Below are 25,097 nucleotides of genomic sequence, written 5' to 3' on the forward strand. Positions count from 1 at the left end.
GTATTGGCTTTTGTAGTGGGTTCTATTACGTCTCGGGGGAGCTATGGATTAGGCGCTCTGATCGCCGTCGTGTTAAGCGGTTTCGTCGCCGCTGTGTTTGTTCGTCTCAGGTTCGCTTGGTCTCGGCTCCCTCTCGTTCTGGTTTAGCTTGACTTCCTTAGTCATGTCTCGCCTGATTTCTTCTTGTTGAGCTTTTTATTTCGGCGTCTGGGTCTTGACTTGTTGGCCATGTTTGGCTGTGTTCTCGGTATCTTCCGGCGTTCTCCTCGCCGGGTCGTCATCCGCTTCGCGGTCGTCGCATCCATCCCGCATCTCTCTTGGGTAGGCTCTACAGTGGTATTCGCTAATAGTACTTAGTACATGTTCGGTGTTTTCATAGCCAGGTTGTCGCCCGCGGGGTGGAACGTGTCCCCCCGTCCCCTCCCAGCTCGAGAGCGTGGGAAAACCTCGCCATGGTGATGGTTAGAGGTAAAGGGAGCCCCGATATCAGATTCTTCTCCTAGGCCCATCTAGCTATCTGTGAGACCCCTAAGAGGCTTGTGGTTCACCTTCGGCCAATCCTACCTCAACACGGAGGCTCTGCGGTCCCTTGCCTTGCATGATCCCTGAAAGCGCTCCAGATCCCTTCGACTCCTCTTGGTAATGACGTGCAACACCGCTCGATACGCGCAAAGGGCTTGAGAGCTCGCTTTGCATCGCCTGTTGCTCGCTGCATATACCTCGCTTGCTGTCGGGCACGTCGACGTGCCATGAGGCCTTGCACTCTTGGCACTCTTCGCTGTCATTGCTGTGTCAAACGATCAGATCCTTGGAATTATTCTATAATCGACAGTCGTTCAATACACGCCCAGCTATCGAATTATAGAGTCTAGCATGATTTTACGCACAAATGTACATAGGAAGACAGTAGTGTACCCGACGTTTCCGGTCATATCCGATTGATGCAAAGTAGTGAACAGAACACTCTGAACCCATCTCATCCCATCATCGTACAAGCGGGGTCGACGTCAACGTACACTAGTAACAACGACTATTGAGAATTCACCTCGCGTTTCTCGGCCCTCTCCTGCCCACCCTTCCACAGCACGAGAAGCGGGAGCGCCTGGATTAATGACTCTAACATGCGCGATGATAACATAATGTGGTGTGCGTTTCGGCATACGGTCGGCATTGGATATCGAGGTTGGAGGGAAACCGCGAGGACCCCATCCACGTTCTCTCCGCCGTGTCGTGTTTGTGGTTGTAGCATACGTTGCCAACCGGGTTGCAATGATGAAGAGATTATCAGCCTCCGGGGGCGAGGGCTTCTGACGTTTACTCTGGCATCGTCGTCCAATACATGTCTTCAGCGCTCTGAACGCGAACACGTCCTTTTCTTGCACTTGGATCCGTCATTATGCCTACGATTCAATTCGGACGATCCTGGAGGACGACAAGGGCGGTCTTGGGCATTGATAGCCCGTTCCACTTCATCCCGTCGTGAGAGGGGATGGTTCGTGCTCTGCTTAGATGCTGAATACCTATTGCTGTCATGCTCAGAATTGACCGATATGACAGAAGGAGTGTAGGGCTGTTCCTGTTTAGGGACCGTGCCCGGTAATATACCTACCTGCCTATCTATCTACCTACCTACCTACATAGTTTTTATACAAGGAGCCCCTGTCTTGTCAGGCCTATATCCGCACAAGTGCCTTCGCGCACAGCCTTGTAAGGTACCGCTAGACTCTCGACAGCATGTCACTGAGCCGATGCAACCGCTACACAACCAGTGAACAGACTATACAGCGCGTGCAGCTCCGGTCAACGATATAAACGACATGGTGATGAACGATTAAGCCAAAAAGGACGCGACGCGGATCGCCTCTAGCGTTCGTGATGCGCAGACTTCCACCCGAAATTATCGACATAATCATCGAACACGCGTGTTCGACGGACCACCGAGCCGCCCCCGTCCTCCTGCTGGTCTCGAAGTCCATTCATACCCTCACTCTTCGCCACCGCTACCATAGCGTCGCACTCTATGGTTTTTCCGCACTGCGCGACTTTCTACGCCACCTAGAAGCCGCCGCCTTGGAGCACCGGCGTATCATACGACTCCTCGTGTCCGATCGCCCACGAGGCGCATGCATGGCGAAGCAGCGGCCCGTGCTGGACACGTCCCGGAGAAACAGGAAACGATTCATTGCAGCCTTGAAGACTCTCCTGGACCGCGAGTCAAACTCGGGCGTAGAGGCGTTCTCCTGCATCCTCTTCGACTGCTACCCATCGGACGCGCTGCAAGACGCGTTGCAGCATATAGAAGGAAGATTCCCCGCGTTGCAGGATGCTGGGATATACCAGGGTGCTGGTGGAGAGCACGGATTGGCGTTGGCGCTGATACCGAGGTTGCGCCGGTTGACCCTGGTTAACGACGACTCGGGTATCGAAGACCGGTTGCGTCTCCTGTCCATGGTAGGAGATGACGATGACGTCGACCAAGCGGACGATAACGCAGGACCTGATATATCGGCGCCTGCCCAGCAGGAGAGACTTGCGGCGTTGTCAACGGAAACGGCTGGTGTATTCGCTGAAATTGGGTGGGACAGGCGCAACAGTTTCGCTGTCGATGTGCATGTGGGCTGCGGTGCATCATGTGTAGTGAATATATGGGAGTCGGGCAAGTCGACATGTAGACTCGCTTAGGGTGTAACATGATACGATCGCTGGTGCATTCATGTAGCTGACGCGACGCCGACGAGAATGCCAAAGACGACACATGTGACAGCACCGAGGGTGAGCGATATGAAGGTGATGGTGTAGCGCGCCGCTGGAAACTTGCCCTCGAGAAGAGTGCGTTGAGTGGAGAAATAGCGGACAATGCCTAGAAGCCGAACATGAGCTAGAGATGGAGGGTGCAGGCTTGCGACGCACCAATCAAGAGGGTCATCAGGCCCACGACGACTATGACGGCCCCTAATGGCCTGGCATACCTGTGTGCGGCAGTCGAGGGCTCCGTAGAGAGCTTGAAGAGCTGCACTAATGCTGTTGATAGATAGACATGCGGACATCAGGGCATGCTGCGACGTGTTGGTTACACGCACATACCAACTCCCATGCTCGTAATGGCTATGCTGGTTCGTACGTATCTGACCAGGAGCTTTCAGAACCTGTGCCCGAACAACGGCTAGAAAAAACCTACGCCAAGAACGTCCTTTCACCCGCAAGATGATCCCTCGCTACGCTCCCGCTATTGGTCAGGACCATGTTCAATTGCAGCTTGTCCATCATAGACGTCCTCTGTGGGGGCATGAAAGGCTTGGGGTCTGAGCGACGTTCATCACGCGTAGTGCCCGCGCCAGCGTTGGCCTGCGACTCAAGCTGGTTGTCCGCTGGTGACGGCTCCGGGGATGCGCATCTCATTCCAGACTCCATGATGGAAGAGTGGTCCGTCCCAGTAGCAGAAGGCGGAGGGGGCGAAGGTCTGCGAGGGCTATCGACAGACTGCCGTCGTCTCGTTCGGACAGTAGCGAAGGTAAGTCGACCAAGGGTCGTCCGGCTACGCGCAGGTTTTGCACTGAGGACAAAAGGCTGGGTGCTGGAATACGTATCAGAGGAGCATCGTGTTGTCTCGGTGCCCTCCATTGCCGATGCTGGAATTCCGAATAGCACTATCGAGCATGACCGCGGACCGCGAAGAAAGTGGGAGCGAAAACTGACCGTGAGTACGCTGAAGTATGTAATTGGATCACTATTGATAGGGCGGTAAGGTTGAAATAACCTCAGATAAAGTTAGGATTATCAAGCGTCTAAATTAGGGACAAGATTATCTAAAACCTTTCTACTGAGAATTACTGGGAGCGAAGCGACCGAACCCGTCTTTACGCTCCCACATCTCCTTGGCAAGATCCCCACTCATCCATACACCACCCCGAGGATCGTCCGCTGTAAGTCCAAAGCAATGTCGTGTGGGGAAGGTCATGTGCGACCCGGAGCCAAGGTACACGCAATTGACCGATTTCACCTCCGACCCGGACGGCAAGGCGGGAGTGAAGTCGACGTCCATGAGCTTCATGTTCCGCCAATTGGTGATCACGTTCCAAAGCCCGCTCGGTTCCATGAACATAGTCATCTTGCGGAAGTTGATGGGAGAAAGACGCCAGCGAAGATAGTCTTCTGTCGCCGCCTGCGATGTCTGCTCCTGTAGAATTCGACGAACGAGGAGCGCGAGCGCTCCCAGAGACATAGATGATATCTCTTTGACTGGTCGTGATAGAACGACCCCGTAGGCTGCATTTCCGAGGTATACAGGCGGGACAAGTGACGGCACTTGACTGCGGATGTTGGCCGAGTACATCAGACTGAATGATCTCTGAGAAGTTTCCGACGGGTACATGCCCTGGAAGAGATCGTTGAGCGCAATCAGACAGAAGAAATTTATTGAACTGACCTTCAACGTGAAGGCGACTAATGCATCGCTAGTGCTAACCCATTCTCCCGTTTGCTCCCCTAGTTCATTCCTAATGTCGTCCATGGCTTGCTGTTTGATACGCTCAACTTCCTTTTGCGGTACGTACAGTTCCCGGACCTCGTACTTCGGGTAGCGGATCCGGTCCCACAGCATGCATGCCACAAAAGTCAGCATCTGGAAGAAGTTGAACAACCTCCAGCCCACAACCGCGGGAGGTTGAGGCACGTCCTTGAACTTCGCGAAGGGTTCTGGGATAGGATCAATGGGAGCCACCTCCTCTCCATGCAGAGTCTGGAGAAGCGCGTTCAAGACCACTTTGACTCCATGGCCATCTGCGAGGACGTGAGGGATAGTCAGGCCGACAATGCTGGCGTCTTCGAAGTTCGTGAGCTGTAATGCCGCGTTCGGAATGTCTTTGGTGAACAGATCGTTCATCGAGCGACATGCCGGGTCGGAATATAAATCGTAGGGGAAGTGCTTGATGGTGCATTGGATGCTGTCTGCAGATATCTTGGGATAATCGTATCGAGAGGCGATCGGTGCGTTCACCGCCAAGTGTCTGAACCCGTATCGGTTGGCCGATTTCGGGACGTGAAACTCCCATTCCTGAGTTTCGTAGAGGATGTCTCCCGTTAGTTCGCGTCGAGACCGAACAGACCACGTGCGTACCTTGCCATTGTTCCTCAGCCGCGCCGAGAGAATCGGCCAGTCCGAGTTCAACTTCGCCCACGCGTGCTCAAGTATGAGAGGGTCCAACGGTGCGTCAAGGACCCAGCCAATCACCAGTATGGAGTGCTTCTCGTTGCCGCTCGTGTCGAAAGATCCTGCTGCGATGATCTGTACGTCTTCCATGTCCCAGGTCCGCTACTCCGAGGCAACTGGCTGGACAAGAGTATCGGATGCTGAGGTGGCGAGAGAGTGCGAGCCCGGGACGAAGCAGCCTAGAAACCCCATTCGCTGGCGCCTAAATCAAACCATCTTCGCTGATAGATGTCCGATGATCAACAGAAAAAGGCGGAACGAGAGCTTCGAAACGGTCAACGAAACCCCCCTGCGGCTGCGTTGTCATGTTGGTCTGGTCAACACGGTGTATGGAGCAAAAGTGAACGTTTTGTACATATTCACGCGCACGCGGTCCAAATTTCGATCCCGAGCTTGACGACTGGAAAAAAGGCGGGTGCCCCCCGCCTTCACCTTCGCTTGCATTGCCATTGCACGAGTAGATCGCATTAAAAAAAGAGTTTGACACGGTTAAAGCGCATCGCCACGAACTTAGCACCGCCACGGTTGCTGATGCTTACTAATTACCGGCATCCGAGATACATGAGCAAGCTCAGGTAACACTCCCCACGGGAGGGCGCTCCCGATCATGTGAGTTGTTGCAATGTTCACTGTTGTGGCTGTTGTAAGGATCGTCCTCGCAGCAGGCGCGGCTTTTTTCCAGTATTTACGCCCTCTCCGGCAGGGTAAACACGCACGGCAAAACCACCGGACTAATGCAAATAAGTATGTTATACGAGGTATACGGATACGCATGGGGCTAGGCTACACACGACTATAATGTGATATCTACGTGGGGTAAAAACATGATGCATGATGTACTCTACAATGCTGAGCATATGTCGCTGGCGGAATCCACAGCCTATGCCGAAACGGAGGGTCAAGAAACGTGGCGGTAACTTATAGATACATCCAGAAGAGGTGGTGAGGGGTAGGAAGAGCAGAACATCACGATATCAAGTCAATTTCGAGGTGTTGGGAGGCGCCGTTCCGGGCTTAGGCGTCGGCATCGTAAGCCATCCTCCCGCTTCCCAATTGCCGCCCGGGCGATATAGGTTCGCGAGCCGTTGCGCGGGGTCTTCGATACCGCGCAGTAGCACGGTGAGCCGCTTGAAGTCGATAGGTTTGAGGATCCATCCGTCGAGGCCGTAGCCGCACAGAGCGCTATACTGAGACTCGTGTAGTGAAGCCGAGACGGCGAATATGGGCAGACGCCCGTTGAGGCGATGTGATGCTCGAGTGTCGCTGATCCCGATGACCGCACTCTTCTCCAACTCTCGTATACTGCGCGTGGCATCAAACCCGTTCAAAATCGGCATCCTGGGTGACGGTAAGCGAAGTTCAGTCAGCGAGTCTTAAGCAAGCACGTACTGTACGTCCATGAGGATGCAATCAAACTGATCGTCCTCCCGCACTTTGTCGACGCCTTCTTGACCGTTGCATGTATTCTCAACGGTATGGCCGCTCAGGGTAAGGCGCTTGGACAGTATGACCCGATTGATTTCATCGTCCTGGGTGACGAGTGATGAGGAACGGAAGATCATTGGAGTTCCACCACTTACCTCAACCACCAGTATGCGCAGGGGACGTTCATTGCGCTCCGATGGTTTCTTCGGCGGGCTGGGTGAACTGCGTGATATTTGAGGAGTAGCGGATGCCAGAGGTTCTTTTCTAGCTTTGGCGACCCTTTGATCGAGCTCCTGTACGTCCATTTTTACACCCCTTACGGGTGTTTTTGAATCTGTAACGAGAAATTGGCCGGATCGCGCGGACGGCATCCGTTCGATGTGCCCCGGCGGACTCCTCCTCGCACCGACTCTCGCTCCAGGCGTGGCAACCGAAGGTGACGATGGAGCACCACCACCCAGGGCTTCTACGAGATCATCAATGTCGCTCCCACCCGACAGTGGAACGGAGCCCCCACTATTGGTCCGCGACCTAATGTGGGACTTCCCGGACGAGCCGGAGGAGACGGAGGAGGCTCCTCCGCGTTCGGCGAGCGCAAAGGGGATGAGGAACGAGAACCTGCTTCCTTGCCCGATCTTAGAGTCGACTCGTAGTTGGCCTCCAAGCTGTTCGACGATCCTGGCAACGACAGCCAAGCCCAACCCTGAAACGCCGTCAGCATATTCTCCGGATGCATGGGATCGATTTCGTACCGAGTCCTTCCTGGGGTCTCTCTTGAACGGATTCCACTTGCTCGAACTCGCGGAATATGCTCTCCAGTTTCGAACTTGAAATCCCGCGCCCGGTGTCAGAGACGACGATCTCGACGGCAACTTCGTGCGATGGTTCTCGTAGCCCTTCCGTTTCGTCGTATGTACGGCACTCCACGATAACACCGCCCTCGTCCGTGTATTTCACTGGAACCAATCAGCGAAGGACATGCGCGCATCAAGACGATTTCGCCTACCCGCGTTAGCCGTTAGGTTCGCAACGACAGTCTTGATTTTCTTCGCATCGCCCAATACGGTCTTCGGGCAACCAGTGAGGTCCACAGTGAACGACAGGTTTCTTCTGGCCGCTTCGTTCTTGTACAGCACCGTCGCGTCCAAGATCGTGGACCTCAGGTCCAAAGGCTCGCTGAATGTGGTTTCGTGGCCACTTTCGAGCCGAGTGAGGTCCTGCAGGCGTATTGAGCAAGAGCGGCAAAGATGGGCGAAACCACTCACCAGCAAGTCATTGATGGTGAACAGGAGGCTCTACACCAGCAACTTCAGTGAGAACATCTCGGACGCATGAGCAAGAGTCTCTCACCTTGGAGGCTGCATGAGATCGGCTAAGGTTATCTCTGGTTTCCGTATCAAGCGGGCCGTTCATAGCCATCTCGAGGTAGCTACAAACGAGTGTCAACCCCCCAAATGCCAATAGCTGAGCACCATCGCGCACTTGATAATGTGGTTCAACGGCGTCCGGACTATAACCGAACGACAGATGAGTTACTCCCATCGTGTAAACAGCGGATGGCACGCACCCTCATGGCTCGCGTTAGACAACAATATATTGGTGAGCTTCGTCGTCTGCAGCGCGGACTCCTTCTGCCTCCAAACCTCGATAAACTTGCCGTACACAAGCGCCAACACGCCGGCCGTCTCCAGCTGCTCATCCGTCCACTGCCGCGATCGGCCCGCGACGACCTGGGACCAAACCTTGAAAGACGTCCTGGGCTCGAGCCTAGACTGCACGTCGCCTACGTCCTCCTTGTGGGGCCGTCCGGCCCAATGCACCTCCCGTGGCTGCCCCTTCCGCAAGAACGCGATGAAATCCTTGCCCCCGGTAGACAGGGGCACGTATAGCAAGCCCGCGATAACCTCGAGCCCGGTGGATAGCTCGAGGTCCGGAAAGTCGGCAGTCAGCGCTTGAGAGACTTGGACGGTTCTGAGCGGGGCAGATGGATGATCAGTCCTCCGTCTCGTCGATGGACGCCGGAAGACGTACGTATACCGCTTTAGGCGTAAGTACTCCGCGACCACGAGTATCTCCTGGCTGTTCTGATTAGGTCCGATGATCTTGGCTCCCTGGCCGACGACGAGCATGCCATAGTCAGCGTCGAAGAGTTGGAGGAGGTCGTCGGCGTTGGACACGATATATCCCGTCGGATGCTGGTCGCTAGTCGCGGTGTTTATCTGGTGAACAGGGAATAAACAGCCTGGGGAGAATTCGACAGGATGCACGATACGCACGAGTTTCCTCGTGTGTAAACGGCGAGCATAACTCAGCCTCTCGATATTGCGGGAAATAGACTGGCTCAGGAGTCGCAGCATCTGCCTGACCAGGAACGAGACGCGCATGCCCGACGGACCATACGAGTGGCAGGCTACCAGGCCCCACAAGGTACCGAAAGCCATGATGGACTACGCCGGAGCGGGGTTGTACGTTCAGTCGAGTTCTCGTCTGAGAGCAGCTCGCGACTCACGATCGACATCGAGGCGCGAACTCCCATGTTGCCCAGATCTATGGCCGAGGTGTTAAGAAGATGCCAAACCTGTGATGGCGCACTTGCACTTTAAATGGATAGGGCTCATGGCCCTAAGGTAGCAATGCGTCATGTTCTGTGCGGGAGCCCTCTGAGCACTGCTTTACTGCGACGATAGACGGGAATGGGACCTCACCAGCGGTTGCTCCAAATCGGACCTATCCCGTACAACAAGGCGTGCGGTAGGCTGGTCACGATCATAAAGCGTCCGAACTTTGTTTATCGCATAGAGCTCCCGAGCCTGAACCCAAGCGATCAGCAACGCCTCATCCGAGCAACACCGCCGAAGATATATACACTCACCTGAGCGGGGATATCGCTCGCCGGAAAGTGCAGGCCCATATACAAATCGTGGGTCTGATGCCAATCCACGAGCTCCGCGACGACCTGGCCGTTCCACACCTCGTCGAACTGATATATCAGCACCCGATGGAACTGCGTCACGTCCTTGATCACGCCGACGCATATCTTCAAAAACGTCTCCAGGTCCTCCGCGGCCCCGAGCTGCTCGTTGATCTGCGTCATGATTGCGAATATGTCCATCATCCCGACCCCGTTCGCGGCCGCGCCGCCTCTGCGGCCCCTCGCGCGCCGACCGGCGCCGGGCCTCTCGCCGATCGGGGGCAGCGACGGCACCAACGGCGCATGGTCGGCTCCCGCGGCGCGCGACATGCGGCGAAGGCGCTCGAGAGCGAGCAGCGGCTTGGCGCGGTTCGTCGTGCTCTCGAGGATGTGCTGTGGATGCGGCATCCAGCTCTCGTCCAAGTGCGGGAGCATGAACGGCCGCAGATGGCCGCCGGCGTTCCCGAGGTGCAGCCGGGGCGACCGGTTGTCTCCTCCCCTCGAGCTCGAGAGCTCGGCCGCCGTCGACCCCGACAGGGAACGTCCCTGCTCGACGACGCCGAACGGCGAGCTGTTGCGGGGCGAGCTGTCGGTCGAGATGAGCGTTTGCGCGGACGAGTCCGACCCGCGGCTGCCGAGGCTCGGGTGGCTCAGGGAAGAACCCGAGACGGAGGTGCCTGGGCTGCTGGCGTTCGCCGCGCTTGCGAGCCCGCTGCTCCCGGTGCTGACTTGCGCGCTCCCTCCCGTCCCAGTGCTCTCCGGCGCGCTGCTCCCTTCGGTGCCAACGCTCTCCCGCGTGCTGCCCGTACCGGACGACTGCGCGCTGCTGCCTTCGGTGCGGGACGAAGGCGAGGGAATCCCGGATTCGAACGCCGTTTCGTCGAAAGGCGGGTACAGGGGGTTGTGCACGTCCCGCTCCAGCTCGAATTCGAGTATGACGAGCTGCGATGTGTCCGTGGCACCGTCGCTGTTGGTCACAGGCGTCGGCCGGTGGGCGGCACACCAGCACGTCCACGATGCCCGACCATCAGGCCCGGGACTCGGATCTCGGCGAGATGCCGTGCCGGGTTCGCCCCATCCGCTGAGGAGGAAAACTTGCGGGCCGTCATCCTGGTCCCCGCTGAGATTGTTAAGGAACTGGATGTTGTCGAAGAGGAGGTCCGCCTCAGCGTCTGGAAGCACGTCCGATAAGCACGGCAGTTCGAAAAGGTACTTCGGAGACAGGTTGAGGATCTGCTTCGAGTTCTGTTGTCGGGAAGAGCGGGAGTCAATCGCGCGTAGATTCGTCGATCGGGAGAGTGGCGCTTCGCTGCTCACCTCAGAAACCTGCCGTACGATCAACGTGTCGGATTCAAAGTCTTCTTCGACAGCGATCAGTACGCCGAAAGCCTGTATGGCGCCAGGTGTTCGGATTGGCTATGCGAGCGGCAAAAATGGGTATTATTAATAAGGTTTGAGAACGACTCGAGGAAAGCGATCATACCTCATCCTCGCATTTGAGCAATTTGCCTTCACGGCCCGTCACGACGTGGTGCCCATCGGCCATCTCCACATGTTCCAATTTGTGCGTCACAACAAGCCTCTCCTCCTCCGTCTCCCCTCTCGCCTCGGCGGCCTCACGCGCGGACTCGGCCCAGGCCGGGTCGTCAGAAAAATCCACAGTGCGTTGCGTAGGTGGAATGGTTCCTGGCGTCGGGCCAAGATGGACGATGCCGCTCTGGGGGATGGTTGACACGACGCCAGGGACCTGCGACTCGGAACCCGACCCATATTCTGACACCTCGTCCTCTTCGTCCGAGCCGCCATCGGACGACCCCGAGACCGCCGTGTAGTAATCTGGTTCTGGGGACGCCGTGCCCGAAGTAGAAGGTGGGTGACGGGGAGGAGAAGCTGACAGGAGGCCTGTGCCGGTTTGCACGACTGAGACGGCCGCGTGCGCTATACCAGAGGTCCCGGCGGCGATCATGACCGACGACGGTGCCTGTGTAGGTAACGGGCGTGCGTCTCCGGCTGCAGCACCATCCCTCCCGCCTGCACCTTGTTCCTCTGCAGCTCCGGTGTTGTTAGTCCGCGCTTCTTCTGATCGGTGCTCATCCGACGACAGCCACTCGCGTGTTCTATTGCTCGTGCTCCTCAGCGTGGGCTCGACGATGGTCGGACCGTGGGTTGTTTGCAGCATAGGGGTAGTTTGGCTGCCACTGGCCTGCTGGATCTCCTTCGACAACAATGAGCGTACGGGATACACGAATGACGCGGTGACCGTCGTGGAAGAGCCAGTGCTCGTCGATCCGGACGTCGAGCTCGCCCTGGAGCGCCCCGGTGGCTGGCGCCCTGCTTCGTCTGGGTGAGCCATGGCGGCGGTAGGCAATGAACTGGCAGGCCAAAATCAGGCTCGACCCCGCGACGGGTGATGTCACATCACGGGACATAATCTCGACGACCGATCGCAGCGTTCCGCAGAGTCGGCCGTCGAAGCCGTCCATCGGAACCAAACCATGGTCCCTCCGTTCGACCTCTCTTCATCATTTGCCACCTTCAGGACGTCGACATCATAAGACTAGGAGCATCCAGGTCGACGAACAATCTAGCAAGATGCCACGTGGTCGCGCTCAGATAACCACGTGCGGGCACGTGCCGGAGCTGATGCGGTTGGTGGAGCTTGCGAGCTATCATATTATGATGTCGGTCTCCGATCCCGGAGCTGATAGGGTGTTCCGCGTCCGCGTCACCTTCGGCACTCTCTACGATTACATGAGCGCCCGTTGAAACGAGGGTGTCCAGCCTTGCAGTTCGGAGGCACGCAATCGAAGTGAACCTGTAATCCGACGGAAGGCCAACGGTACCTGCGAAACTTCTGGGTCGTCCGCAGCAACGTTACAAATGCGATCATTTGAGTGGATTGCGGCCCCACTACCCTGACCCCCTTGTGACATTGTCCCGTCTGGCCCACTCAAGCACCCGCCTTCCCCCAGTTTCCCGCTTAAAAGACGAGACATCGACAATCGTGCGGATACATCAACTCGACATCTCAACACGATGTCAACTCTCTCCAAGCTCCCCCTTCGCAGACTGGGCCGCAATGGCCCTGAGGTCAGCGCGCTCGGTCTCGGTACCATGGGTGCGTCAAACCTCGCTGCCGAGAGTTATAGCCGCCCTAAAACGAGGCTGCAGCTATCGGTGCCTTTTACGGCAAGACCGACGTGAACGCGGCGATGAATGCGCTCACCTACGCCGCGGACCGCGGCATGACGTTCTGGGACTGCGCGGATATCTACGGAACCTGTAGGTGTGCCATCCAGACCAAGCTATGGACGAACGACCGATCTCGCGCCCGTGTGTAGCTGAGGCAACTCTCGGCAAGTGGTTCAAGGAGACCGGCCGGCGAAACGAGATCTTCCTCGCGACCAAGTTCGGCGGATGGGACCCGGCCAAGGGGTACACCAGCGGCGCGATCTCCCGCCCATCCTACGTCAAGCATGCCGTCAAGCGCTCGTTCGAGCAGCTCGGCGTCGACCACATCGATCTCTTCTACCAGCACCGCGTCGACCCCAAGGTGCCCATCGAGATCGTCTTCGAGGCTCTGCGCGAGTACGTCGAGGCCGGGAAGATCAAGTGGCTCGGCCTCTCCGAGTGCAGCGTCGAGACGCTCGAGCGCGCCAAGGCCGTTCCCGGGCTGGGCGAGAAGCTCGTCGCGGTGCAGATGGAGTACAGCCCGTTCACCCTCGAGATCGAGAAGGACGGGTTCGCGGCCGCAGCGGACAGGCTCGGTGTGTCGGTCGTGGCGTACAGCCCGCTTGGCCGGGGCCTCGCCAGCGGCAAGTACCGATCCCGAGCCGACTTCGATGAGACCGATCTGCGCCTCTGGCTCCCCCGCTTTTCCGAAGAGAACTTTCCGAAGAACCTGTTGGTCGTGGACAAGCTGCAGGAGATCGCGAACAAGTACGGCGCGACGCCGAGTCAGGTCACTCTGGCGTGGATCTTGGCCGAGCATCCTACGTGTAAGTCGCCCGGGTTCATCCTGATTACGATGCTGATCATAATCGTCCAGGGGTGGCTATTCCGGGCTCGCGGACGGCCGAACGTATCGAAGAGAACGCACGCGGCGCCGAGCTCGTCCTTCCTCCCGAGGCGATTAAGGAGATCCGCGACCTCACGGAGAACGCAGAGGTGGTCGGCGCGCGTTACCCTGACTCGACAATCGCGACTGTGGAGGGCAACTGTCTGCCACTCAAGGAGTGGAAAGGGGAGGAGAACCTGTAAATGTGATGGATGACTGTGCATTGCCATGCAAATGATAGGAACTCGGACGTATGATGTGATGCTGGAGCCAATGACTGATCCTGCCCCTTGCATCATACCCCATCTACTGGCTCATGTCATGTCTCTTGTGCATGCTCAGGGGCACATGTCTGTCGTGGAAGGGGGAGCAGAAGCGTATGTCATGTATAAGACAACGTGCACTACAGCCATGCACATGTAGAGTACAGCGATCAAGCCAAGTGCCTGCTTGCAACACAAGGGACCATGTATGGCTTCAAAAGTCGTGATTTTACAGTAACCATGCTGCAACCGTGCTCAACCATCTCACCGTCGTACCGCGTCGTTTACATGTACCCAGATGCTCCTCGATTAAGCCGTCCACTCGAGCAAGGCTGTCGCCGGGCCGATGGACAAAGTAGAAACGCAGCTCCGTAACTCGTTCAAAACCCGCTGCAGCGGACGCGACACCGAGGTCTCGGAAAAAGTTGTCCAACTCTCGGTAGTGCGTTATCAACACACGCATGGTCAACTCGAGGAGGCGAAGTCGGCGGGATGTGATGGTGGCGAGCGACTGAGCAAGGTAGTGAATGCGATGCAGCGAAAATCCCGGTTCAAGGGACATCGAGTAGTCTATGGTCAGTTCCCTCAGGGAACGTAACTCTGAAAATGTGAGGGGGCCTGCCACACCTGTGAGCGGGATGTCCACCGTAGAGACATCATCAACTCACCTCTGTGCGTTAACAGATTTTCCCATGCGACCATTTGTAACGAGGGCAGCGTATCACCGAGAACTTTCAGAAGCGCGTCGACCGCGATTATCCAGTTAACTTTAGGGCACACGTTAAGTGAAAGCCGTTCCAGTGCAAAGATGATGTCCCCGGTCGTAGAAAGGCGCGTCAATCGCTGTACGATCTGGAGTGAATGGCCTTTCTTTATCTCCAGTTCCGTCAATCGAAATCCAGTGGGGGCGCCAGGCGCCAAGGCGGGATGTTCGAATAGGTCATCGGGGGACCAGCGCACGGAATGTAGTCCAAGGCAGCGAATGGGAGGAAGGGACCTGATCAGGGTCGTGAACTCGAGCGGAGCGAACATGATCGTGTGTAAAGAAGCGGGGAAATGATTTCAGCGCCGACCACCACAGATCCGACGTTCCCGCATGGCCCACCGGACCGTTGTAGTTCTTGAACCACACGCGTACAACTCTAACATTGGGAAGATCGAACGTGGCGAATTGGTTCAGAGCTGCTGAGGTCACCGATAGTATCGCGATGTGAGCTCCCAGATGGGGGGACGCGCTTAGGGTATCGCACATTCGGCCCATGTATCCCCACATGTCATATGGTCTCTTCGGAATGGGCTCGTAGAAAAACCGAGCTTGACTTGCGTAGGTCCATCTCCGGCATGTGAGAGAACAAGCGCGGAGAGTAGCCTCGTCATCGACAAGAGCGACGATGCGTTCGCATATCTCCTGCGGAATTTGACTCGTATACGCAACGGGTTCCATCCTTGGACAGCAGGAGCGTCGAGGACTTTGTAACACAGGTAGGCGAGTTATTTGAAGGCAGATCTACACCTGAATAGGTGGGCCTCACGGATGTCGTACCAGATTCTTCTGTGCCCGCGCGTGGGGTCTCTGGCATTGGCAAAATTGAACCACGCAGGCTCAAGTAGGGCGGGGCGGGAGGCGGAAGACGCATTCAGCGGTCCCGTGGCGGCGCAAATGCCTGGCAACCGGTTGACAAGCTAGTCCTAGGCTCGTCCAGAGTGGGACCCCGGACGAGTGTGGAGCGTAAGGTAGAGGGCCTACGCACGAGTAACGGGGTGAGGGCGCCGCGCTCTCCGTTTTTCTTCCAAAAGGAGTGCATTGAGTATTGGCCGGATGGCATCGCAGAAGTAGGTCCGGCGGGTGTGAACCATGATTATTCGTGGAGAAGGGGGTAGATTACTGAAGTTCGGCGAGTATATGCACAAATAAAATGATTATACGAGCCCCTTTTTGAACGCGACGAGCGAAGCAGGAGGCGAGGAAAGGTGGAGGCTGTGTAGCCTCGCAATGGGGCCCACCTGAGCTTATCCTCCCTCGCCCATGGCCTATCGCCCATTCCGCTATTGGGACCGCGCCGGAAATACGTATGCCTACCAACCTGAAAAATTAGTGCGCGGCGTCGACCTCGGAGCCTCTAGTGGTGCACGTAGATAACAGCTAATATGCAGTACAATGAGGGTCGATCAGTACTACCTACAAGGCTGTACGTGTCACTGGCCACCCGTACGTGTTCCACGTCGCTCACCATATTCCCTTCAAGCCGGGCAGCGGATCGGATCCGAGGATCTCTTGGATGGACTATATCGGACACCTCGATTATCGCAGGACTCGATCTGGAATCGAATCATCGCTTTCGTCGATGAGACGCGCTTTGCATCTCCTTAAGTCGCCCTTCCACTTGTGCCATGGCGTTTTCCCGTTCTTCCTTCCTTTCTGAAACTCTTGGGGAGCTCAGAAATCTCATCGGAACGCCGAGCCGATAGTATGCGTGCACGCTACGGAGGGATACCCCGGCTTCAAGTTTTGTGTATGTGCTCAGAACTATGCGCCAACGACCGAAGATTTGCAATAACCCGCAATGATGCGAATTCCTGTTCTCAGATGCTATGCAGTTTCTATCCCCCCAACCTATGGTAGCCCGTGATTCCAATAAACTCGAACACGGTCATCAGATAGCCTGTCCATGGTATGCATCCCCCGGCATTCCTCCGTATGCTCTGGAAACTGTATCTGACTGTCGATTGAACTGTTGGTTCAGGGGGTACAATACAACTCCTACTACCGGTATCCCTGTCCGGATATCATTCGGGGAAATATCAACGCTATTCCAGGCTCTCCACGTTTTATGCGCATGTGTTGACTGAATGTATTCCTCGATCTTTTCGTCATGATGTGTGCTTCAGGTGGCTTGAATATCAGCCTCGTGGCTCTCGCCTGCCAATATAAGCGCGGATGCGGTTCTCGCAATGCAATGCTGAGGTCCGGCTTGGCGTTCTGGACTTCTCTTCCTGGGTTCTCAATAGGTATGGCCGGACCTGAGGCCTGAGGCCTGAGCGCTGAGCTGTCGACGACTTGACACCGCACATCCATATTCTCTGCGGCAATGTATTCACTAAACTCCAGCGGCCCGGTGCATTCCTCCGACTCCGTCCACCTGCCATCCTCTTGAATGCAAGGCACCTTGATCCACTAGGGCTTATTCTTCACAGACATACGCTGGACTCGTTAATAACTGCTTTACCTCGGCTAATGGATTGTCTCCTGACACGATCGGACAATTCCTGGTGCTACGCTCAAGCTTCTCTGTTTCTCCGTTTTGCAAGTGAGTACGGAATAAAAGCATCTCAGTCTGACACCTGGTGGACAAAGACTTTTCTGTATACTGCTCACCATGACGCTACGGGTCTTCGCTTTGCTTCTCACTCTTCCAGCCATAATACTGTCACAATCAAGTACGTGTTGTGTTCCAGCCTCGCGCTCGTTCACTGATTCTCCTCCCTCGTAGCATGTGATACGCCATCCACCATTGCTGGATATAGCAACGCCATGCTGCCCGACCCGTTCCAGTTCCCGAACGGAACGCGCGTGACCACTGTTGACGAGTGGAACTGCCGCCGAAGCCAGATCGCAGCCTTGGTACAAGGGTACGAAGCTGGTACCCTCCCGCCAAAGCCGTCCAGCGTCACGGGCTCGTTCTCCGGGAACACACTCACGGTGAACGTTAACAACGGGGGCTCGTCGATCTCGTTTGCCAACACCATCACCTATCCTTCCGGAACGGCGCCTGCTGGGGGATGGCCGCTGCTGATCGCGTACGATGGTGGTAGCATTCCGGTTCCGAGTGGCGTACGTTATCAGCAACGTCTACACCAACTTCTTCCCCTAATGTATCCTGATCCAGGTCGCCGTACTCAACTACAACATCGGCAACATCGCACAGCAGACTGACACCACCAGCCGCGGAGTCGGCCTCTTCTATAACCTCTACGGCAAGACGGCTACCGCATCCGCGATGACCGCCTGGGTTTGGGGTCTCAGCAGGATCATCGACGTCCTCGAAGTGACGCCAGCGGCCATGGTCAACACCGCCAAGCTCGCGGTTACTGGTTGCTCCCGCGACGGCAAGGGCGCGCTCATGGCTGGCGCCTTCGAGCCCCGCATCGCCCTCACAATCGCGCAGGAGTCCGGCGCGGGCGGCGACGCCTGCTGGCGCATCACGAAGACGGAGGGTGACGAGGGCGTTGGCGTGCAGCCCTCGACGGAGATCGTCCAAGAAAACGTCTGGTTCTCGACCAATTTCAACAACTACGTCAGTAACCTGAATGTCCTCCCGTACGACCACCACCTGCTCGCGGCGATGATCGCCCCCCGCGCGCTGCTCTCGTACGGCAATACGGACTACGCGTGGCTCAGCCCGATGAGCAGCTGGGGCTGCATGAACGCCGCGCACACGGTCTGGCAGGCGCTGGGCGTGCCGCAGAACCACGGGTTCGTCGAGGTCGGCGGGCACGCGCACTGCGCGTTCCCGACCTCGCTCGTGCAGGGTTTGGACGCCTTCTTCGACACCTTCCTATTGGGCCAAACCGTCAGCACCGATTACTTCAGCACGAACAATGTGTTCGGAAGTGCTCAGTGGGTTCCGGCGAACTTCATCAACTGGACGGCGCCGGCTCTCACGGGATCGTCTACTTCGTCTTCCACCTCGGTCATCTCCTCAATCACCCCCACCCCCGTCCCTACCACCTCACCAACAACGGTTCCAACTACGTCTGCTCCAGCACCCACCGGTGCACCAGTTGCGAAGTGGGGACAGGTACGGCTCATCGTCTGAACCCATAAGTTTATACAGCAGACCAAACTACTTTCACAGTGCGGTGGTATTGGTTGGACGGGGTCGTGAGTAACATCTCAAAACCCGGAACACTGAACGACTGATCATCCGTCAATAGCACAACTTGCACGTCCGGAACAACATGCACGGTACTTAACGCCTATTACGTGCGTGTAGACTTTCTGCCCGGTGCATGCGCTCATGATCGCGTTCACAGTCGCAATGCCTATAGGCAGGGCTCAGAAAGGCAGTTTATACTTACTCATAGTGCTCTTCGTCGATGATGTTCGGAGTTGCTGGATCAAAGCTCGTGTACCGCTCTAAATAACATTTGCTGGTATTGAGGAGGCTGTACTTCGCTTGAGCAGGAAAATCGGATGAACCGTGTCCTTACGGTTTCTTCGAATGCGCGTACGTTGCCTCAAGGCGCGACTGCACGTACTCTCCCGCAGTAACCACCTCGTACTTCGGAGGATTGTCATCCGAGACGCATGATGGGAGAGCCTGTGGTGTGTGGAAGTGTATCAGTGAGGCATTCGAAGGATGGCCTATGACGTACCTCAAGTTTCACCTCGTAGTCGGTGCCGAAAAACAAGGGAATAGAATATCGTTCGACGCCCGAGCGATTCACGGCGCGATGCATCGTTGATTTGAAGACGTCGTTTGTCCACCGGGCGAGTTGATCTCCGATGCTACGAATCGCGATTAGAGGGAGAGATTGGAGCGGCAGTCTGGGGAACCTTACTTCAGGACGACAGTGCCCGGGATAGGAACCGCATCTATCCATTTCCCATCCGCATTGAGCACCTGGAGAGCCTGAACGGAGGGATCTTGCCAGAGGATCGTAAAGCACTATCGTGGATCATGAGGCTGGCATCGCTTGAGTGAGGTCAAGGCAGCACGGACCTCATAGCTAACAGAGATTCGTATGGTTGGACTGGAGATAAAACATGAATTGAATCGACGTACTCGGTGTGAGCACCGATGCCGATGACGCGGTCGTCTACGACACCGGTCTGAGGAGGATAATATAAGAGCCGCATGATAGCAGCAGGTTTTGTTGTCTACGAAACGAACTCGGTTCACCGGTCAGGCATCTACTGACAGGATGTCACTTGACCTGTGCGCACCTTATCGTCGAAGAAATTCTCCGGAAGATCGAGGGCTAGGGCGAAAAGACGGAACAAGGTCTGGCCAAGGTCAATGGCCGCATGACTAGGTATTCGATGAAATATTGGCGACAAACTGCGTGAGGATACGAGACATACTAGTATTGGAGGACCTTGCCCTTGAATTCCGGAAGCAGCTTCTCGTCGGGCCAAACATTACCACCGCTCATAGCGCCTTCCGTCCGGGCGGCGCCTGTGTATCCCGGCGCTTCTTCATCGGACCATCCGATATCGAAACCTTCGTGCATGTCTCCTCGGTTTTCCGGGTTCGTGTTCTCGCCGAGAAGGGCGGTGTAACTGCCGTTTCAAGGCTCAGCACGGATGTGATCGTCGATGACAAAACGCGGCAGTTAGGGTCAGACCGCACCCTTTGAAGTTCGGGGTCTTGTGGATATCGAGCTGAGAGCAGTGCGAAGCGTGAGCGCTCATACTCTGGTGGAGAAAAGAAAAACAGATCCGAGTCGCACCTCCATCTTTGTCTCGAGCGGTAGCTTAAAAAACTCCTTCGCGCTGTCCACAGTCTTCTCGATAACGGGTTCCGGGATGCCGTGATTTTTTACTACCATTCATAAACAAATGTCAGCTCACTATCAAACGCTCAGGGGCCGGCAGGCGAAGTAGTCGGAACTGACTGTAGAAGAACCCGACGTTCACGCAGGCATCTCGCATCTGGTCCGCAAGCGCTCTCCGCACGATTGGGTCCGTGCTGTTAGCATTCGAGAAGTCGCTGAATAGTTCGTGATTTGTGTCAGCCTCTTATACTTGCACGAAAGTGACAAGTACGATTGCGAACATTACCGGGATCTCCTCGAACGTGCTCGAGGAACGCTCATTGGCAAACAGCATCTCTACAGGCGACATAGTACTGACTGGACGCTTTGCAGGATCGCGACAAGATTTGCGACAAGATTTGGGACGGTATCATTGACCAAATGGCCTGTGAACGATCGGTCGGCCGAACCGGATGCCTACGGCAGCATGTCACGGAGACTCAGAGCCCAGCCGCCCGTGAGTTCTTAGTCACGTGTTCGAGCGTAGCGGTAACGCGACTTAACTTCCGCGAGGTTTCCCCGTATTTCTTGTGCAAACGTACCTCGCCGGCCCGATTACGTTCCTCGAGACTAATGACGAGAGAGCGCATGGTCTGCGCACTGTCTCCGATGCAGATGCTCGATAGGAGATATCGTATATGTTGGACTTACTTAAAATCTGCTTGATCCCGTGCAAGTCTCGTTCACGCTGTCCTGAACCATCATGAAGTTCTCGAACGGTACATGGGATGTAAAGGAGGGGATAGATTGGCGGTCAGTGCGACCATATTCTTGGAGCGCTTTCCTACATGTCTGAAACTCTTCGTATGACGCAGACCAGCCGTTGAAGTGTCCAAGCTAACAGTAACGCCGGAGAGCCTGAGAGCCCTCACGACCACAAGACACATTCGTCACCGTGGAGACACGCTCAACAAACCGACTATTACGGTCACCCTCACCTCGCCTCTGGAAGGCGTCGTTGAGTTGACTGCGACGCACTTCCTCGTACGTAGACCGTCCCCGTCTCCTCCGGGTGCTCTACTGATCCTGCATGTATGCGTTGTAGGGAAAACCCGCACACAAGGAGTCACGATTTGAACGGTTTCCCGACTTCGATGGCAAAGCACCTGAAAGCTTGAAGCCAATCATTCAGACCGGCCACGACGAAAATGCAGGCCAGGCATCTCTGACGGCGGGCTCGTTGAGCGCGGAGATCGACACCAAGGCTGACGCCTTCAACGTGGACTTCAAGTCAAATGGCAAGAAATTGACTGATATCGGCTGGAACTCAATCGCGTGCGTGTGTCTTTGGCGCAGTTCTCGCAATGCTGAAATTGCATGGCTGATGTGCATGCGAAACACCAGGTATGTTACGGATGCGCTGCACACCGGGCGCTCGATGGAGGCAGCCTGGGCAACTACAACGAACGTCGAGGCCTATGCTCGACCACCTTTATGGCCCACGGGACACCGACAACCCTACATGGTCCTAGGTTTTGGCCTGGTCCCAGGAGAGACCTTCTACGGCCTCGGCGAGCGCTTCGGTCCCTTCGTTAAGAATGGTCAAATGATCGGTTGGTCGATTCCATGGATGCATTCTCTACTTTCGCTCACGACTATCGATAGACATGTGGCATGAGGATGGTGGAACGGACTCATCCATTGGTGGGCACTTTGAGTGAACCGCTATCCGAAACAGGCTGATACGAATTCCCTACAGCTTACAAGAACGTGCCTTTCTATATGAGCTCCGAAGGTAGATCTTTCCTACCCCCGTGCATCGTGTGCATTCAAAGCAAGTCGCATAGGTTATGGCGTATTCGTCGACCACTCCGACGCCGTGAGCTTCGAGGTTCAGTCCGAACGCATGAACAAGGTAGGTATCAACTCTGGCAATGGGAGCATGAAATGCTGATCTCCATTAGGTACAAATCTCCGTACCAGGGGAAACGATCCGCGTATTGGTCATAAACGGTCCCTCCCCCAAGGCGATATTGGAGCGGTATACGGCGATCCTCGGACGTCCTGCCGCGCCTGCACCATGGACCTACGGATTGTGGCTCACCACGTCGTTCTTGACTAGTTACGATGAGAAGAGTAAGTCGACAAATCCTGGCAAGATTGGTTTCCTCCGACGTTCTTTACAGCGGTCACAACGTTCGTTGACGGAATGGCCGAGGTATGAGACGCTGTTTCAAACCAACGAGTGTAACCCGACTTATGGACGGCTGGACCTCAGCGCGGCATTCCACTCAGTGTATTCCAGTTCGTGTTCCCGCTTGGATCCACGCTTTAGATCGCCTAACTTGTCGGCAGCTTCGATTGCTTCTGGATGAAGGGTCACCAATGGTGCGACTTCGAATTTGACAAGGAGTACTTCCCGGATCCCGAAGGTTTTATTGGGAGACTCAAACAGAAAGGCCTTAAGATATGCGTCTGGGTGAGCATCAATAAAAAGAGACGGCTATCTGATCGTGAGTAACGTACTTTGGTACCTAGATCAATTCTTGGATCGCCCAGGAATCAGTGCTGTTCGCCGAAGGAGACGAGAAAGGATACTTCATCAAGCGGTTGGGTACGTACTTTCTTTGAACAACCGAGAAAGGGGCTTGCTGAAAGACATTGGTGGATAGATGGTTCCACCTGGCAGACCGATCGATGGCAGGCCGGTATGGCGATCGTTGACTGTGAGTAGTCGAGTCAAGATCACCGCCTAAGCCATGATCTTGACCGTCAACGTCAAGTCACCAACCCAGAAGCCACCCAATGGTACCAATCGCATTTGGTTTGTTTTTCGGAAATTTACATCTGCCATCCAACCTGACGTTCCTCCCAGATCCGTCTCATGCGCATGGGCGTCGACGCCTTCAAGACCGACTTCGCAGAACGCATCCCTTTCGAAGGTGTCAAGTACTTCGACGGTTCGGATCCCAGAATTGCGCACAATTTGTACGTTAGCATCTGTATCGTTTTTCTTGCTTAGCACCTGAAAACAAGCAAAGCTACACGTTCTTGTACAACAAAGCGGTATACGAAGCTATGGTACAAGAAAGGGGACCGAAAGAGGCCTGCTTGTTCGCCAGGAGTGCGACTGCAGGAGGACAACGGTTAGTCAATCGCCAGCCTTGGCAGGTTTTTGTTGTCCTTCGCTAATGCGCGCTGCGGCAGATTCCCCGTCCAGTGAGTTCGCTTAATTGCATCGCGTAGTTCCAATCAAAGGTTCTGAACACCACGGAAAACAGCTGGGGAGGCGATTGTGGTGCGTAAGATCACATATCTGTACCTCGAACGAGTGTTCAAACTTCTTAACAGCAACCTTATGGACGGGTATGGCCGAGTCTTTACGCGGTGTATGTCCTCGCGATCCATTCAAGGACGGAATAATTCAACATCGTTGATATCTGTAGGGGCTCTCCCTCGGTCTGTCAGGTTTCGGCTTCCATGCCACCGACATTGGTGCGTCTGCAAACTGCATACTCCCACCGTCTTAGAAAACAATCCACCGACCGAATGGCACTAGGCGGTTTCAAGACTCCGGGCGATCGACCCATTCCTCCTGATCCTGTCCTCTATAAGGTGCGGAATCTTACGATGGCTGCGTGCTTTATCTAACACCCATGAACGATAGCGCTGGATTCAATGTGCGTACTGCGTCCAGCACAGACACTATGATCTAAAACCGTGATGTGTCTAACAGGGGGCCTGCTCGCCTCGCACTCTCGCCTGCATGGCTCGACGCAATACAGAGTGCCATGGGAGATTGAACCGGACTCACCCGAGTCCTCTGAAGTTCTCAAGCAGAGTGTCTTGCTGAAACACCGTCTGATGCCATACACCTTAGCTGCTGGCGCGGAGGCGCACGAGAAGGGAGTGCCCGTGCTGCGGCCCATGTTCCTGGAGTTCCCTGAGGACCCGACGACTTGGGGACTTGATCGCCAGGTCAGTTCATAACTTCTGCTCTTCTTGCGGACGGTGACAGCGCGTTGACGTTACGACACGACTGCAGTATATGTTTGGTCCTAATTTGCTAGTCGCACCAATCTTCTCTGCGGAGGGGAAGGTAACCTATTACGTCCCGCATGGCCGATGGGTCGGTCTCGTCGATCGCAAAGAGCGACGAGGTCCGGCCTGGTTTACGGAGACGCACGATTTCTCGAGCTTGCCGCTCCTCGTCCGCCCGGGCTTCGTCGTTGTCATGGGCGTGGAAGACCAGGTTCCCACCTACGACTTCAGGGACGACTTCGAGGTCGTCGTGAACGGTGCGGGGGATGCGCCGGTTCCCGCGGTGGACGCTGGCACGGGCGCGGGTGATATCGTGAAGGTTGAGTGGAATGGGAGCAGAGTGTTGGTGGACGGCAAGGAGGCTCGGAATGTGAAAGTAACGTTGCTGTGATGATCCATGACATCGTATGCTGTTTGATATTATTCGGGGACCAGTGCGAATTGTCGCAAGATGGGATGACAAGTACTACTTGAGTACTACTTGGCCTTCAACTGACCCATCCGAAGCTCTTTGATGCTCAGGCGTGGATTGTCGAGAAGCGGAGTTGCACGCGCGCGATGCTGCGATCTGAGCCCACAAGCGCGTGGGTATGTAAAGGTAACCTCGCTTTGCCGCTGCCCCGACGACACCCACCTTCATGACAACCAGTAGATCTACCACTCGTGAAAGGATCCGCATTCCGCCAAGGACCTCCTTTCCACCATCTTTCAAGA

The 25,097-nt window shown here is 55.7% G+C and overlaps 8 protein-coding genes across 8 annotated transcripts; 4 read left to right on the forward strand and 4 right to left on the reverse strand.

Moving 5' to 3' along the window:
• Positions 1-1,769: 1,769 nt before the first annotated feature.
• Positions 1,770-2,682, forward strand: PUNSTDRAFT_141172 (uncharacterized protein; the record flags this gene model as incomplete). The annotated part of the gene is made up of 1 exon (XM_007379986.1): positions 1,770-2,682. Exon 1 carries the CDS (start codon positions 1,876-1,878, stop codon positions 2,680-2,682), a length of 807 nt encoding a protein of 268 aa, XP_007380048.1. The 5' UTR covers positions 1,770-1,875.
• A 29-nt stretch (positions 2,683-2,711) lies between these two features.
• PUNSTDRAFT_61368 (uncharacterized protein) lies at positions 2,712-3,243 on the reverse strand (the record flags this gene model as incomplete). The annotated part of the gene is made up of 4 exons (XM_007379987.1): positions 2,712-2,860; positions 2,911-3,021; positions 3,085-3,125; positions 3,179-3,243. The coding sequence occupies 4 exons, from the start codon at positions 3,241-3,243 to the stop codon at positions 2,712-2,714; spliced, it is 366 nt and encodes a 121-aa protein (XP_007380049.1).
• Positions 3,244-3,817: 574 nt separating this feature from the next.
• PUNSTDRAFT_141174 (uncharacterized protein) lies at positions 3,818-5,299 on the reverse strand (the record flags this gene model as incomplete). The annotated part of the gene is made up of 3 exons (XM_007379988.1): positions 3,818-4,375; positions 4,427-5,053; positions 5,117-5,299. 3 exons carry the CDS (start codon positions 5,297-5,299, stop codon positions 3,818-3,820), a joined length of 1,368 nt encoding a protein of 455 aa, XP_007380050.1.
• Positions 5,300-5,962: 663 nt separating this feature from the next.
• PUNSTDRAFT_118301 (uncharacterized protein) lies at positions 5,963-11,896 on the reverse strand. The gene is made up of 17 exons (XM_007379989.1): positions 11,029-11,896; positions 10,863-10,961; positions 9,507-10,790; positions 9,340-9,444; positions 9,213-9,279; positions 9,144-9,181; positions 8,911-9,081; positions 8,666-8,853; positions 8,202-8,605; positions 8,117-8,144; positions 7,985-8,063; positions 7,900-7,929; positions 7,641-7,851; positions 7,387-7,590; positions 6,790-7,337; positions 6,599-6,738; positions 5,963-6,547 (listed from the first exon to the last, which is right to left on the reverse strand). Exons 1-17 carry the CDS (start codon positions 11,722-11,724, stop codon positions 6,184-6,186), a joined length of 4,656 nt encoding a protein of 1,551 aa, XP_007380051.1. The 5' UTR covers positions 11,725-11,896; the 3' UTR covers positions 5,963-6,183.
• A 381-nt stretch (positions 11,897-12,277) lies between these two features.
• On the forward strand, positions 12,278-14,199 carry PUNSTDRAFT_141176 (Aldo/keto reductase). The gene is made up of 4 exons (XM_007379990.1): positions 12,278-12,663; positions 12,717-12,827; positions 12,887-13,543; positions 13,594-14,199. The coding sequence occupies exons 1-4, from the start codon at positions 12,582-12,584 to the stop codon at positions 13,803-13,805; spliced, it is 1,062 nt and encodes a 353-aa protein (XP_007380052.1). The 5' UTR covers positions 12,278-12,581; the 3' UTR covers positions 13,806-14,199.
• A 3,043-nt stretch (positions 14,200-17,242) lies between these two features.
• Positions 17,243-18,914, forward strand: PUNSTDRAFT_124318 (uncharacterized protein; the record flags this gene model as incomplete). The annotated part of the gene is made up of 6 exons (XM_007380598.1): positions 17,243-17,303; positions 17,357-17,697; positions 17,753-18,664; positions 18,722-18,747; positions 18,801-18,849; positions 18,900-18,914. The coding sequence occupies 6 exons, from the start codon at positions 17,243-17,245 to the stop codon at positions 18,912-18,914; spliced, it is 1,404 nt and encodes a 467-aa protein (XP_007380660.1).
• PUNSTDRAFT_49790 (Clavaminate synthase-like protein) lies at positions 18,731-20,780 on the reverse strand. Its single transcript, XM_007379991.1, has 11 exons — positions 20,645-20,780; positions 20,484-20,578; positions 20,319-20,410; positions 20,219-20,250; positions 19,951-20,148; positions 19,813-19,897; positions 19,652-19,746; positions 19,589-19,595; positions 19,428-19,534; positions 19,242-19,374; positions 18,731-19,186 (listed from the first exon to the last, which is right to left on the reverse strand). Exons 1-11 carry the CDS (start codon positions 20,710-20,712, stop codon positions 19,073-19,075), a joined length of 1,026 nt encoding a protein of 341 aa, XP_007380053.1. The 5' UTR covers positions 20,713-20,780; the 3' UTR covers positions 18,731-19,072.
• Positions 20,781-21,105: 325 nt separating this feature from the next.
• PUNSTDRAFT_81742 (sugar hydrolase) lies at positions 21,106-24,948 on the forward strand (the record flags this gene model as incomplete). Its single annotated transcript, XM_007379992.1, has 24 exons — positions 21,106-21,155; positions 21,218-21,386; positions 21,448-21,677; positions 21,747-21,955; positions 22,008-22,046; positions 22,102-22,137; positions 22,190-22,257; positions 22,307-22,478; positions 22,529-22,560; positions 22,621-22,646; positions 22,698-22,821; positions 22,881-22,956; positions 23,015-23,068; positions 23,126-23,166; positions 23,218-23,330; positions 23,384-23,488; positions 23,550-23,561; positions 23,624-23,640; positions 23,694-23,731; positions 23,789-23,837; positions 23,902-23,957; positions 24,010-24,022; positions 24,079-24,320; positions 24,388-24,948. 24 exons carry the CDS (start codon positions 21,106-21,108, stop codon positions 24,772-24,774), a joined length of 2,358 nt encoding a protein of 785 aa, XP_007380054.1. The 3' UTR covers positions 24,775-24,948.
• Positions 24,949-25,097: the final 149 nt, after the last annotated feature.

The sequence above is a fragment of the Punctularia strigosozonata genome (assembly GCF_000264995.1).
Source record: "Punctularia strigosozonata HHB-11173 SS5 unplaced genomic scaffold PUNSTscaffold_2, whole genome shotgun sequence".
In the NCBI taxonomy this organism is placed as follows: Eukaryota; Fungi; Basidiomycota; class Agaricomycetes; order Corticiales; family Punctulariaceae; genus Punctularia; species Punctularia strigosozonata.

Excerpts from the sequence above, each read along its gene's own strand:
- PUNSTDRAFT_118301 (XM_007379989.1), bottom strand. The coding sequence starts at position 11,724 with ATGCTGCAAACAACCCACGGTCCGACCATCGTCGAGCCCACGCTGAGG. Across the intron at positions 8,145-8,201 it reads GTCTAACGCGAGCCATGAGG|TCCGGACGCCGTTGAACCAC; the intron begins GTGCGTGCCATC and ends GTTCGGTTATAG. Across the intron at positions 7,930-7,984 it reads GATCTCATGCAGCCTCCAAG|AGCCTCCTGTTCACCATCAA; the intron begins GTGAGAGACTCT and ends TTGCTGGTGTAG.
- PUNSTDRAFT_141176 (XM_007379990.1), top strand. The coding sequence starts at position 12,582 with ATGTCAACTCTCTCCAAGCTCCCCCTTCGCAGACTGGGCCGCAATGGC. Across the intron at positions 12,664-12,716 it reads GCTCGGTCTCGGTACCATGG|CTATCGGTGCCTTTTACGGC; the intron begins GTGCGTCAAACC and ends ACGAGGCTGCAG. Across the intron at positions 12,828-12,886 it reads CGCGGATATCTACGGAACCT|CTGAGGCAACTCTCGGCAAG; the intron begins GTAGGTGTGCCA and ends GCCCGTGTGTAG.
- PUNSTDRAFT_49790 (XM_007379991.1), bottom strand. The coding sequence starts at position 20,712 with ATGTCGCCTGTAGAGATGCTGTTTGCCAATGAGCGTTCCTCGAGCACG. Across the intron at positions 20,411-20,483 it reads GAACGTCGGGTTCTTCTACA|TAAAAAATCACGGCATCCCG; the intron begins GTCAGTTCCGAC and ends TATGAATGGTAG. Across the intron at positions 19,747-19,812 it reads AGAATTTCTTCGACGATAAG|ACAACAAAACCTGCTGCTAT; the intron begins GTGCGCACAGGT and ends TTCGTTTCGTAG.